The sequence below is a fragment of the Triplophysa rosa genome, linkage group LG17 (assembly GCF_024868665.1).
Source record: "Triplophysa rosa linkage group LG17, Trosa_1v2, whole genome shotgun sequence".
NCBI lineage: Eukaryota > Metazoa > Chordata > Actinopteri > Cypriniformes > Nemacheilidae > Triplophysa > Triplophysa rosa.
In genome coordinates this window covers 16,165,953-16,181,092 of record NC_079906.1, presented here as the reverse complement: position 1 = coordinate 16,181,092, position 15,140 = coordinate 16,165,953, and the positions used below count along the sequence as shown (strand labels likewise).

General features: G+C 39.2%; 1 protein-coding gene across 1 annotated transcript in view; it reads right to left on the bottom strand.

Annotated features, from left to right (window-relative positions):
* Positions 1-15,140, bottom strand: part of trabd2b (TraB domain containing 2B) — a 57,674-nt gene that overhangs the window by 9,809 nt on the left and 32,725 nt on the right. Inside the window, exons 4-5 of the mRNA XM_057357274.1 lie at positions 14,482-14,656; positions 6,698-6,788 (exon numbers count right to left, since the gene is read on the bottom strand). Coding sequence (XP_057213257.1) covers positions 6,698-6,788; positions 14,482-14,656 — 266 coding nt within the window. The remainder of the gene's footprint in view (positions 1-6,697; positions 6,789-14,481; positions 14,657-15,140) is intronic.

Below are 15,140 nucleotides of genomic sequence, written 5' to 3'. Positions count from 1 at the left end.
GTAAATTACCTTCCATATATGGTGGTGCGTGACGTCAGGCTTAACAAGCGGATTGTGGTGCCATACTGGTGGACTGACCAATCAGAAGCATTGACATTGGAGTGAGCGAAAGACTGTAGGGTATAAGTCTAGTTTTACCTCAAAAATGTCTAAGTGAAATGTCTTTTGTCATAGCATTGGTTTTATTAGGCCTTGACCATATACTGGAGTTTTAAACCCAGAGTTTTAAAGATTTGTATGTGCAGGAATTAAATGTCTTCATTTATTTGCATGTGGTCTAAATAACCTTGTTGTCCTTTTGAAGAGCCCATTGAACCATTTATTTTTGAGCCCTTCTGTAAGGAACGACAATGCAGCAACCACCACAAACAACTGCAAAACACATGTGCTAAGTGTTCCTCCTCAATACACACACACACACACACGCACACGCACACACACACACACACACACACACTGATGGATGATGATGAATGATTCTTTCAAACACAGTAAAAGATAAATGGCCGTCCGTGCGCTCACCGGAACAGACTGCATTAGTTCTTTAGCACCTGTGTTATTAGCGTCATCTCTCTATCTCATACACGTGCTGAGTGTGTATTAAAGAATATAGTGGTGCCTGGGCTGTGGCCATGGCAGGAAATTGCTGGGGATGTTTTCAATAAGACTATGAAACTCTGTGCTGCACAGAGGAACCGGGCAAATGAGAACCTGCTGAAACGGCACACACACAAACAAAAACACACTCCACGTTTAGCAAACTGCTAATCACAATATGATGCCGTAAATATGTTTGTGTGAGAGAGAAACAGTTTTCAACTAAAAGCTTGTGAAAAGACAGAGAAAGTGTTTGTGTGTGTTATTGTGTTTGTGCCATAAACAGATGTGCCATGCTGGTGTGTTACTGTTTATTGGTTGACCTGTTATGACTGTTATGTAGTTTTCAGTGTCTCATAAGGTCACACTAAAAAAAAGAACAAAGCAATACAGATGAAAGACTTGAGAAAAAAAAAAAAAATTCTGATGACAAACAGAAATCTATTAAAACTCAAAATGAAGCCATGGTTTAATATTAGTTTTTATCAGGTTTTTAAGGGGGAAGGAAAACAAAAATAAACTACAAAAATAAAACAAGGGAAATATCAAATATGAGATTAAATATTTTGCATAGCACTCTTTTAACAGTATCAATGCCGGAAAATGTTGGAAACATTTGAGATATTGTAAGTACTCAGCTGAACAAAATATATAACACTAGCCTAGTGGTTTTTGGATATTTTACTGCAAAATTGTTACAAACTGCACCTTTAATGTATAGTATGTAATTATAAAAATAAAATATTAATATATAAACAATAAAATAAATATTTTACATATGGTTTTAATGTGCCCTACCACTCCAAAAGAAGAAGGCAGTATAACTTATACGCAACTTCTAGCTATTTTATAGCTGACCATTGAATCTCACCTACAGTTTTTACCTGCTATACATTATGAATTATTTAGCTATCAAGGTCATGGCCTGAGGTATGTGTAAGGGCATACGTGTATGATTTCCCAAGAGATGATTTCCGGTGCCATTGGACTTCCTGTAGAACATGGTTTGGATTGTCAAAAAAAGGAAGGTGACGGCTGTAGAACAAAGATGGATTATCTGTTCAAACCATTTTACCAGCACCGCGTATACTGTAGCCTAATGACCCCCAGAAAGCCTCAAGGAACATTATGGTAACTGTAGAACCCTCCGAGTCCAGGTTTTAAGTCCTAATTTTGCTTTATGTCAGTAGCTCTGACCCGTTTCCTGGTGAAATGGTCGAAAGCAAACACAGCGTAACTGTGAGTAACTCAAACAAGAGCTTAAAACAAACACCGTTAGAGACGGGCCTTAACACTCCAGAGACGCAAACTAGAGCTTCAGTCGACCAGTTATTGTTGTACCGTGAAGCGTCTGGCTATGACATTTACACGGTTTTATTTGTCACAGTCATTCACTGTAGTCTAGAATTAGACTGTTAGTGCTAATGAAAGACACACAAGCGTAAACACACGTCCTGTATACACCACAGCTATCTCTTGGGACCTGATGCAGAGCTCAGGAAACATTAATGGTATTTACCTGGAACGCCAATCGAAACAAACAATTCACACTGTGCTTGTTGACTGCCAGTGACTGTATGTTTGGATTTAGTCACAACCTGGGAGATATTTTGGTGTGTAATTTATCTACATGTTTGCTTGCAGAGAAACTTATTCTTTTAATTTCAGCTGTCAGTAATCCCTAAAATTAATAAAATGTTAGTGTGTTTTATTTGTGTTACAAACTGTTTTTGTATTGCCAAAATGTTTTCTGCGTGCCATGAGAAATCGTGAAATAATATAATAAGGTAATATATTAATATTAATGTTAACAATAAAAGTGCAAAATTGAAAGTGAGATAAAATGAAAGACTCATACTGTTTCAACTGTACACATTTGCACACAGGTGCACACAGAGCAGGAATGAAAGTGATGTGTGTGTTTCTCAGCTGTGGGAAAAGTTTTGAGGGCCATTTGGTTTTACAACCATTTGGAGGAATGTGTGTGTGTGTGTGTGTGTGTGTGTGTGTCTAGTTATAATAACTTGTCTGTGTTAACTGAACTCATTTTCATGTTATCGACCAGTCTCTGTGTCTGTGTGTTTTTGTGTGTTTGTTTGTGTGTGTCTGTGTGTGTGTGTGTGCGTGTGTGTGTGTGTGTGTGTGTGCGTGTGAGTGCGTGCGTGCGTGCATGTTTGTATATCCCAGTGGGGACCTAAACCTGAATGCACACCAACACATGGGGACTCGTGTCACCGTGGGGACCAAAATTGAGGTCCCCATGGGCAAAAAAGCTAATAAATTGTACAGAACAATATTTTTAAAAAATCTAAAAATGCTGTTCTATGATCTTTAGGTTTAGGGATAGGATTAGGGATAGGGGATAGAATATACAGTTTGTACAGTATAAAAAACATTACGCCTATGGACTGTCCCCACGGAGATAGTAAACCAGACAGTGTGTGTGTGTGTGTGTGTGTGTGTTGTGAGTTCTGACTCAACGTCTGAAGAGCACATTAGACTATCACTGTAAATGCTTAAGAAATCTAAGAAAACATTTGACATTTGAATGTTTACGTATTTAAATTGCAATAAGATCAAATACAAGACTCAATATAAAGTAATTTGAACAAAACAGATTACAGATCATCACTTNACACCGACCAAACTACACCAGTAGGGCGTAGCATTGCCCAAGATTATGTCTCTGCGCACACTTGTCACGTCCAGCTGCTCAGTGCCCACTGGGCCATTCCAACACAGTAAACATCATCCAACAGCCACACACGCTGGGTAACCGTGATGCCATTTGTCTTATGGTGAACCCTACTTCATTCCAATCTGCCTCCCTGTGGTCAGACCGAACAGTCGTGTTTAATGCGTACATGAAACATTTTGTTTGGTTTCAATCTCGTAATCACCCATATGTGCACCGCAAACGCACTACAGGATCGTTTCGGGACTCGTGTTTGTGGTTTATGAGCTTTTAGTAAACATCTGTCTGGCTGCCATCAAATGGTGTTTTATTTGCCCATCGTATCACCTCATTTTTCCTCTCCAGTGTCGAGAGTGAGAGGGAAGGAGCGAGCCGGAGAATGTTGGAAAGGTTTGTGTTTCTAAACCACAATCAGTCGGTCATTCAGTCAGTCCATACAGCTGTCAGCTTGTTACCACTGCCACTGTCATCATGTCCAGCAATTTGAGACCCCTCTCCGTCTGCATCTACCACTTCCACTACTGCAGTCTGCCAGGGAAAATAGTTAGAACTAAAATGTGCAACAGGAGGCTCTTCAAACGATGGTCGGCCATTGTTGTGGTCTTTTGCAAGTTAACACTTAGTTTTTGGGACCACTCGCCTGCTCTGTGCTTTCATTTTTCCATTTGCTTCTTTGTTTCGACTAGATGTTGGAGCCAATACAACTGCTGTTTTAACGAGAACAACCCACACAGCCTCTGGATCACCTCCACCCCCCCTCCCCCCGAAGGCCTGTTGAGTAATGATATGAATATGCCGGCGGGAGGGGGGGGGTTGCCTTTGTGTGAGCTGGCATAGCATCTCTTTCTACAAGACAAATGGATGAAGCCTATGAGGCATCTGAGTTGGCAAAGAACAGGTCTGGCCCACCTCGTCATGGTTAGCAGGGGGGAGATCAAAGGCATATTTCAGCTCTGTTTGCAGTTTAACACGGTAAGTGGAATATCCTCCCAGTGAATTACAATGTGATAGGGGTTTCTATGAGGTGAAAGATGACGCACTGGTGAGTGTGTGTGTATGCAGTATGGTCAACAATTTTCTGCGCTGGTAAATACAATGAAATTGTGTTGTTTGATAACTTCATAATTATTACGTGTGTGTGCATGTGCAAGGTTATTGGCGCAGTGTGAAGGGGATTAAAAGAAGTCGTAAACAGTCGCAAAAGTAATGAAAAAGTGAAGGTAAACTACACTATTAACTGTCACGGTCCTACCTTCTTGTTTATGAATTCCTAGTCGTGTTGCAGGATCGGGACAGAGCCCTAAGGTTTTATGTGAGAAAGCCATGAGTTGTTTACGTTTTTACATCTCATGCGCTTTCTCGTGTCTCGTCATTGGTCCCGCCCCTCTCGTTTCATGTATTGCTTCCATGCAATGTCTAATGTTTCTCACCTGCCCTGTGTCATTATCCCTCGTTTGTGTTCCCTTTAAAATGCCTCATGTTTCATTGTCCTGTGCGCTTCGTTGTGTTTGGTATGTTTCGTGTGACCCCGTGTTCCCGCGTCTCAGTCTTGCCTTGTCCGTGAACATGTTTCTATAGTGAGTTGTTTAAGTGTTCCTTAATTTCTGTTTTGCCCCATTGCGGGAAGTTTTTCTTTGTCTTTTAAAATATTTTTGGTTATCGTGTTTGTCCCCCATCAAGGGTTTTTGTTTTATTATTAAAGTCTGTTGTGTTTACCCCCTCCTTCTGTCTGCGCCTGGGTTCTGTCCGCCACTGTTCGTCACAATTAACTATTAGCCTGGTTTACTACACTCTTAAAAATAAAGGTGCTTAAAAGGTTCTTCACAGCAATGCCATGGAAGAATCATTTTTGGTTCCACAAAGAACCATTCAGTCAAAGGTTCTTTAAAGAACCATCTCATTCTTACTTTTTTATAATTTGAAGAAACTTTTTTCGCCACAAAGAACCTTTTGTGAAACAGAAAGGTTCTTCAGATGTTAAAGGTTCTTTATGGAACCAAAAGGTTCTTCTATGGCACCGAAGAGCCTTTTGAAGCACCTTTTTTTAAGAGTTTAGCTTCTGTCATACAGTATATTGATTGTTAAAATGTTGTATTGTGACAGACTAAAGGTGATTTGACCTAAATGTTAACAGCCTAGTGGATACTAACAAAGTCCATTACGGAAGTCGTGACACTCGGCGGCCATGTTTGCAATTGCCTTTTTCGAGTGGCATTATTGAGCGTTGCATTCGTCCCCATTCATTGTTATGGCAGTGGCACATCTTGTTACTATCAATTATCTTTGATAATAAGTAGGGGTAAATTATTTTGGTAAAATTATTTGCAATAACTACAGTATATTATCGCTAAATAGATAAATAAATATAATAATAATAATAAAAATAATATATAAATAGTAAATATAAATAAATTATGCCAGCACATATAAATAGTATAATAAATAATGCCAGCAGTAACATTCATTTGACATTTTTTTGTTTTTCTTTTTGACCAATGAATTACACTCAAAATACGAGTGTAGTGAGGCACAGAGAGAGTTTGCAATCATTGTGGCTGTTAAGGCAAGATGTCAAACACTTTTATTACATGGCTCGTTGGAATGCTTGATTCTGATTGGCCAGTCGCGACATTTGCAGGTTCATTATTCCTAGATAACAACCGCTCAAAACTAATAACACACAGTAACCTAGATGCAGCAAATCATTTTGACAGTTTTTTTTTTACAAATTAAATATAAATGTATTTTAATAACATATATGGCATTATATTTACAAATGATTAAACCAAATTGCCTGTTCATGACATTTGAACGTCGTTTACCTTAAAACCGAAAGTAAACAGCTTTTCCTCACGGAAGGTCTGCATACGGTAAAAAGGAGCTAATAACATATTTCAAATGCACATTTCATGTCCAGTTTTTTTCTCATGTGGGAAGTAGCCATGCAAGATAATGTACAAGCAGCCGGCTGTTATCATGAAATAAGCCCCTTCAACCAGATACTAACACTGAAATATATACAATATATCATTTGTGTAGTATTAACACAATATTGATCATCATTATTAATATCACAATTATTGTCAACACCTATATTGTGAAACCCCTAATACTAATGGAAATGAATTTTTGGTTTGGGAGTTTTTGTTTTAAATGAGATGCGAGTGATTTGGAGAAACACACTCGTGTTGATTTGATAGGCAACAGCAAAATGATAAAACATACTGATGTACAGCAGGTATATTTTATATGAATAATCATTTATAGAATTTATGATCAGGTGTGTGAGTCATCCTTAAAAAATGGCTTAGCCAATCAGAATTCAGTTTTTTTTATAACAACCTCAGCATGTTCTCAATGCAAAACTGTATAGATTTGTGTGCGTGTGTGTGCGTGTGCACTGACTCTGTAATGGGCTCTTGCGCTGGCGTGTGGGTCACTACGTAACCCTCCTGGCGCAGAATGTCGAGCACACTGTGGTTCCCCAGGAAATGACCTGCAGCAAACAGGAAACAAGGAGCAGCTGTTAAAAAGGTGAAGGGCAGTGAAAAGGATAGACTGTGTGTCAGAAGGATGTGTACAAACACAAAGCAGACAGTCAAGTACGCGCAGTCGTATGTCTATGGGGGTTTCAATAACCCTCTCACTCTCTTATCCTGTATTTTGTCCATTTTAAGGTGCACTTGTTTCTTGAAGAATGAGGCCATATCTCACGCCCCCATGTTCCTGCCTCTCCGCCTCAGCTCTCACGTATAATGCGCTCATAACTCCTTCACTCTTGAGACATCAAACGCACGCGCTCCAGCGCCACGCTGATGAAAGCTGTTTCACTTCTCCGTGCGGCCGATAATCCCGTGTGTCACTCAACCCAGCAATAAGCGCTAATACAGCCTGACCTCATCGCCTCAGCATGCTCCGCGAGCTTATTAACGGCACGCTGAAAATCTTCAAGGCTGTCTCTTTTCATGCTTCTTTATCATCATTATTTCGCTGATCACTCGTGAAGACGGGGCGGGGAATGGGGGAGAGGGGGGCCCGCGGCGCTTTCTTGGCCATGAAGTTCAAAGGCTTCTAGGGGCGACTGGCACGGAGCGAGAAGAGGCTACCGCTGAGCGTCGGTCAGATCAGACAGTCAGATTATGCCGCTCAGCGAGGCACCTCGCCCATCGGCATGGTGGGAAGAAACAGGCGTCCCATTGAGGCCGGGCCTCAGCTGAGAGCGCAGATTCAGACAGGTTCAGTGACACGGCAGTACGGTCAGCACGTTTGCACGGCCACATCCTCTAATAAATGTTCGTATAAAACTTTGTTAAAAGCTGCCTTTAAAGATATTTTGAGTAAAACACATTCTGTGTGAGGTGATCTATTTCATGGGCTACATATATTTGCATATATTCAACCACATAAATGACCCCGCTGGACGGCTTGCTCTCACAGACATTCGCTTAGTAGAGGAAGTAGTTACTGAGGGAACATTCGCTTTCAGAGGAAGTAGTTAGCTTAAGTTTCAGGCTGCGGTGAAGTGTGGGTGGTCACCTGGCTGAACGCTAACCACACAGCGATGGCTAGCGTTTCATTTTCCACAAAACACCTGGAGATGTTTTCTCTTGGTCGGGACTTGCATTACCCGCATGTGGTGTGGATGCTAAAATCCAATGACTCTGCATTGTCATTGTCTGCATGGACAATGAACCAGCATAGACGAATCTCTCACTCTCTTTTTCTACAGGCACCCACACCCAAAACACTGGCATGCATAAATAAATACACACCCAGAACCAAACAAACAAACAAACCCATGCTCCATAAAAACAAACTCACTGAGCGTTGGCTTTCCCAAAGCTGATACAGTTTATCGTGAGTTATTTGTGGTATTTGTTTTGTAACCACAGTTGGTATATTTCAATCACTCAAGTGGTTCCATTGGCTGAAAGATTTTTTAATAGGTACTTTGTTCAGTGCCTGATTAAAAACCCACTAAATCACTTTGATATATGTTGTAAATACGAGCATTCATGTCTTCTAAATGATATGTTATGTATAACCAAAGCTATAGGTTGTGAGATTGTAAATCCCAGAGCTAGTTCTTGTTTTCTTTTTCTGAGTAATTAGAGGTTCTTCATCACTTTTTAGCAGGACTTCTATGGTATTTCTATACAATTTTCAAAACCCCTAATTCCAGTTGGTTTGAGTATTTTGGGTTGTGTCCAGGTATGTCAGCACATTCATGCACACTGATTCCGAACACACCAAACCATACACACACTCCTTGCACCTCTACAAGAACTATATACTGTATATATTCAATAATATATATGGGTAGTAACTTTGTCCTATGTTGTAACAGCAAATATGAAAAAAAACTAACAATGAAGATAAATCTTTCTTATGCTGTTTTATATTATAAATATTAATAATATAAAATAAAATATTATTAACTATATAGTTAGGTTTTTTTTCACACCACATTACTACAGTACGGTATAGGCTATATTTGTCAACCATATATAATTATAGGAAAATATATATTTAGAAATATACAAAAAATATATTTGATTATATATAAATTATTTACTGTAATATAAATATCATATATTGATAGTATATACTTAATTATTACTTTAAAATATATAGAATATATGGAATTGCCACTTTATTGAAAAATATAGACAGTTGGTTTTAATATATGGAAATGTATTATTTAATATATTTAATATATTGCCCTATATTTACAGTATATTTCCATATATATTTTTACACACACACACACACACACACAATTACAATTACTGTAAGAAGTATGAAATACATAATGAAATGTATACGTTTCTGATACTGTATGAAATGCCAATCAGCCATTTTCCTAATAATTTTATTAATGAATGTTGTTATAATGGTAGTTTTGTCTTTATTGCCCTCTGTTTGCTGTCTGTTATTCTGAGCATGTGTGTATATCTGTGTAAGATGTATAAGGGAAGCCTCCACCACAGACGTATTCTAACTCATTAATTTTGTCACTATCCAGTTCTTAATCCCTACGATAACCCCACAAACTAGTGACCTGTAATGCAGTGCAGCTCCATCTAATCCACACACACGCGCACACACACGCACACACACACACTGCCCTCTGCAAGTTTTAGAGCAGCAGGAAATCTATAAATCTCAACATGGTCTCTGAGTCAACAAACCTTCTGTACTGCCCCGGGTGTATGCGAGAGTATATGACCCACAAATCACTTTAGAGAACAGCTCTCGCACCTTCTGTAAATCTCACAGTGAGATCAGGAAATTCCAGCCCTCGGGCCATCTCTAGTATATCTGAGCTGAGCCGAGAGATTAGTGAGAATTAAGGGGGTGCTTCTGTCTTTTACCTGTCCGATGGGACTCCTCGGGTGGTAGACGTAGACTCTTTGAGTGGGCTGGCATTGGGTGGGGTAGGGGTTCGAGGAACTGGGCTGAATGTTTAATGGTCTGTGTGGGGTTCAAGGGTTTGATGCAGAAACACAGAGACTGTTTCCTTTATGGCTTTAAATATTTACATTTCTCTTACAGTGACTGGTGGGGTGGTGGGCAAGCAAACTTTACACAGAGAGAGAGAGAAAGAGTCCAATGGATCTGGTCATTTTCATGTTTAGGGAAATGTGAATAGGAGAAAGATACAAAGTGAGAACAGGAGGGCATTAACAGTCTCACAGGGGTTAAAGCATTTAGTGGAAATTGCCCCCAGAGTTTGTTTTAGTTTCAGAGAGTCGGGTCTCTTTGAATGCATAAGTGAATGAATGAAGCAGCAGACATAATTCAAGAGAAATAAGCCTTTCTATAGAGATACACACACATGAAATGGTAACATGCACACATTCTTGCAGATAGTCATGCTTTTTTCATCTCCATCGCCTTTTTAATATAATTTTTTTCTATTTTATATGCTTTATTGGCATGACAATCGCTGTAAAAAAAACTGTTAAAAACAAAACAAATATATAACAAAATTAAAACAAATTGCTTTAAAACACAGTCAAATTAGCACAGATGAGAAACAGATCATCTGGTTGTTTTGTTTGTCTGTCTCAGAGGAGTAATGATTATGCGCAACCATGCGTAAAGTCCTCACTTTAACCCCCCGACACACTGAGCACGAGTTTAAGACATCACTAACTTTCCCTCATGTGGCAAACAGAGATTTTTCAGCTCCTTCTCTTTTCCTCTGCTTTGGAGTGCACTAACAAACTCTTTGAATGAACGTGTGCATTGGCTAAACTCGCAGGTACGGCCTCACCGTGAAACAGATTGTGAGAAAGTGTGTGTGGGTGAGCACATGTACAGTAATGTGAGCGTAAACTCCATTAGCACTCAGAACAGTTGTTTTATTATCTAATGGGGCGTGTAATAGCGGAGTCAGAAAATGAGCTCTGCTGATCTAATTAGCACTTTGAGTCTCTTTAGCATCTGCACAAACGTCCTCCCAGAAGCAGACCAACACAGCGCAGGGTTTCCTCCAGGGTCCCGAAAGCCATTAGAATTGATTGTGTTTTAATTGCGCCTTTTATTGCGCAACAGTTTGAAGTAATCATTTAATGGCAAAAGACAATATCTTTATATTTAAACACACCCTTTCAGATAAAAAGGTTTTAAGATCATGAGAAACAATTCAGTTAAGTGATCCTACATTTTTAAACGGTAATGTGTATATTTATATAGGCCTATCCGCTTGTTAAGTCGTGACGTAGGCCCGGTTCCAAGCCTCCACTCATTTCAATGATGTTATTAAAACAGCCGTTTATGAGCACTGTTTATTTATATCGCACATTTAAGCAGAACGTTTGTAAACTCAAAGTGTATACTACAGTGTCGAGGCTCACAGAATCTCCGACATAAATATTTCAATAATTTGTAAAAATAGAATCACAGTGTGGCCTTTTGTGATTTTGTTATAGGGATAAAGGATGGGATCGAGGGGATTCCGCAATTTAACATCACACCATAAACGTATATTAGCATTTTTTGTTATTTTACTATGGCATATGATAGAACGATTGGACCCGGAAATGGTAAATAACCTTCCATATATGGTGGTGCGTGACGTCAGGCTTAACAAGCGGATTGTGGTGCCATACTGGTGGACTGACCAATCAGAAGCATTGACATTGGAGTGAGCGAAAGACTGTAGGGTATAAGTCAAGTTTTACCTCAAAAATGTCTAAGTGAAATGTCTTTTGTCATAGCATTGGTTTTATTAGGCCTTGACCATATACTGGAGTTTTAAACCCAGAGTTTTAAAGATTTGTATGTGCAGGAATTAAATGTCTTCATTTATTTGCATGTGGTCTAAATAACCTTGTTGTCCTTTTGAAGAGCCCATTGAACCATTTATTTTTGAGCCCTTCTGTAAGGAACGACAATGCAGCAACCACCACAAACAACTGCAAAACACATGTGCTAAGTGTTCCTCCTCAATACACACACACACACACACGCACACGCACACACACACACACACACACACACTGATGGATGATGATGAATGATTCTTTCAAACACAGTAAAAGATAAATGGCCGTCCGTGCGCTCACCGGAACAGACTGCATTAGTTCTTTAGCACCTGTGTTATTAGCGTCATCTCTCTATCTCATACACGTGCTGAGTGTGTATTAAAGAATATAGTGGTGCCTGGGCTGTGGCCATGGCAGGAAATTACTGGGGATGTTTTCAATAAGACTATGAAACTCTGTGCTGCACAGAGGAACCGGGCAAATGAGAACCTGCTGAAACGGCACACACACAAACAAAAACACACTCCACGTTTAGCAAACTGCTAATCACAATATGATGCCGTAAATATGTTTGTGTGAGAGAGAAACAGTTTTCAACTAAAAGCTTGTGAAAAGACAGAGAAAGTGTTTGTGTGTGTTATTGTGTTTGTGCCATAAACAGATGTGCCATGCTGGTGTGTTACTGTTTATTGGTTGACCTGTTATGACTGTTATGTAGTTTTCAGTGTCTCATAAGGTCACACAAAAAAAAAGAACAAAGCAATACAGATGAAAGACTTGAGAAAAAAAAAAAAAATTCTGATGACAAACAGAAATCTATTAAAACTCAAAATGAAGCCATGGTTTAATATTAGTTTTTATCAGGTTTTTAAGGGGGAAGGAAAACAAAAATAAACTACAAAAATAAAACAAGGGAAATATCAAATAAGAGATTAAATATTTTGCATAGCACTCTTTTAACAGTATCAATGCCGGAAAATGTTGGAAACATTTGAGATATTGTAAGTACTCAGCTGAACAAAATATATAACACTAGCCTAGTGGTTTTTGGATATTTTACTGCAAAATTGTTACAAACTGCACCTTTAATGTATAGTATGTAATTATAAAAATAAAATATTAATATATAAACAATAAAATAAATATTTTACATATGGTTTTAATGTGCCCTACCACTCCAAAAGAAGAAGGCAGTATAACTTATACGCAACTTCTAGCTATTTTATAGCTGACCATTGAATCTCACCTACAGTTTTTACCTGCTATACATTATGAATTATTTAGCTATCAAGGTCATGGCCTGAGGTATGTGTAAGGGCATACGTGTATGATTTCCCAAGAGATGATTTCCGGTGCCATTGGACTTCCTGTAGAACATGGTTTGGATTGTCAAAAAAAGGAAGGTGACGGCTGTAGAACAAAGATGGATAATCTGTTCAAACCATTTTACCAGCACCGCGTATACTGTAGCCTAATGACCCCCAGAAAGCCTCAAGGAACATTATGGTAACTGTAGAACCCTCCGAGTCCAGGTTTTAAGTCCTAATTTTGCTTTATGTCAGTAGCTCTGACCCGTTTCCTGGTGAAATGGTCGAAAGCAAACACAGCGTAACTGTGAGTAACTCAAACAAGAGCTTAAAACAAACACCGTTAGAGACGGGCCTTAACACTCCAGAGACGCAAACTAGAGCTTCAGTCGACCAGATATTGTTGTACAGTGAAGCGTCTGGCTATGACATTTACACGGTTTTATTTGTCACAGTCATTCACTGTAGTCTAGAATTAGACTGTTAGTGCTAATGAAAGACACACAAGCGTAAACACACGTCCTGTATACACCACAGCTATCTCTTGGGACCTGATGCAGAGCTCAGGAAACATTAATGGTATTTACCTGGAACGCCAATCGAAACAAACAATTCACACTGTGCTTGTTGACTGCCAGTGACTGTATGTTTGGATTTAGTCACAACCTGGGAGATATTTTGGTGTGTAATTTATCTACATGTTTGCTTGCAGAGAAACTTATTCTTTTAATTTCAGCTGTCAGTAATCCCTAAAATTAATAAAATGTTAGTGTGTTTTATTTGTGTTACAAACTGTTTTTGTATTGCCAAAATGTTTTCTGCGTGCCATGAGAAATCGTGAAATAATATAATAAGGTAATATATTAATATTAATGTTAACAATAAAAGTGCAAAATTGAAAGTGAGATAAAATGAAAGACTCATACTGTTTCAACTGTACACATTTGCACACAGGTGCACACAGAGCAGGAATGAAAGTGATGTGTGTGTTTCTCAGCTGTGGGAAAAGTTTTGAGGGCCATTTGGTTTTACAACCATTTGGAGGAATGTGTGTGTGTGTGTGTGTGTGTGTGTGTGTCTAGTTATAATAACTTGTCTGTGTTAACTGAACTCATTTTCATGTTATCGACCAGTCTCTGTGTCTGTGTGTTTTTGTGTGTTTGTTTGTGTGTGTCTGTGTGTGTGTGTGTGCGTGTGTGTGTGTGTGTGTGTGTGCGTGTGAGTGCGTGCGTGCGTGCATGTTTGTATATCCCAGTGGGGACCTAAACCTGAATGCACACCAACACATGGGGACTCGTGTCACCGTGGGGACCAAAATTGAGGTCCCCATGGGCAAAAAAGCTAATAAATTGTACAGAACAATATTTTTAAAAAATCTAAAAATGCTGTTCTATGATCTTTAGGTTTAGGGATAGGATTAGGGATAGGGGATAGAATATACAGTTTGTACAGTATAAAAAACATTACGCCTATGGACTGTCCCCACGGAGATAGTAAACCAGACAGTGTGTGTGTGTGTGTGCGTGCATGTGTGTGTGTTTGTGAGAGAGAGAGAGAGAGAGAGAGAGAGAGAGAGAGAGAGGGGTGGTTGTAAGGTCATGTGACTCACCAGCTCCAAAAGCAAAGAAGAAGCTCTGTGTGGGGCTTCTCTGCAGGAGGGCGGAGACACGGCGTGCCATCCGCTCATTGCGTTTGTAAATGAGCTCCTGACGCAGGTAACTGTCAATCTGCTGCGCCGTCAAGCGCTCGTGATCTGGCAGGGTACTGTTGATGAAATGCGGAAGCTGAGAGAGAGCGAGAGAGAGAGAGAGAGATTACTAAAGGCCTGGCTGGCATCTGATTCTGTATCTGAGTGAGAAACTAGGTGGCTAGGAACTTTATACAAAGACATTTATACAATAATTGAAACACTGTTTTACTATCGGTGTGCATGTGTTTAACCTCTATACACTCTTATTTATTTTCTGTGTTGTATAATGGATAAGAGCTACTCTACAGCTGCTGGGTCTGTCTATGCAGTTAAGTAGATTCAGACGGACTGGACAGATGGTAAGAAGAATAATAAAATAGCATAGAAAAGCATGGAATGGGATTAAAAAGAGAGATGAATAAGGAAACTGTCTCTTACAAGTCTATTACAAAAATTAAACAAAACTTGATTGTGTGATTAAGTATGCAGTGTGGTCTACTGGAATAGCTTTGGAAATGGTACATAAAGATTTTTGGACAGGAGCAGCACATTCAGCTAGTTAAAGTGCCAAATTCCGG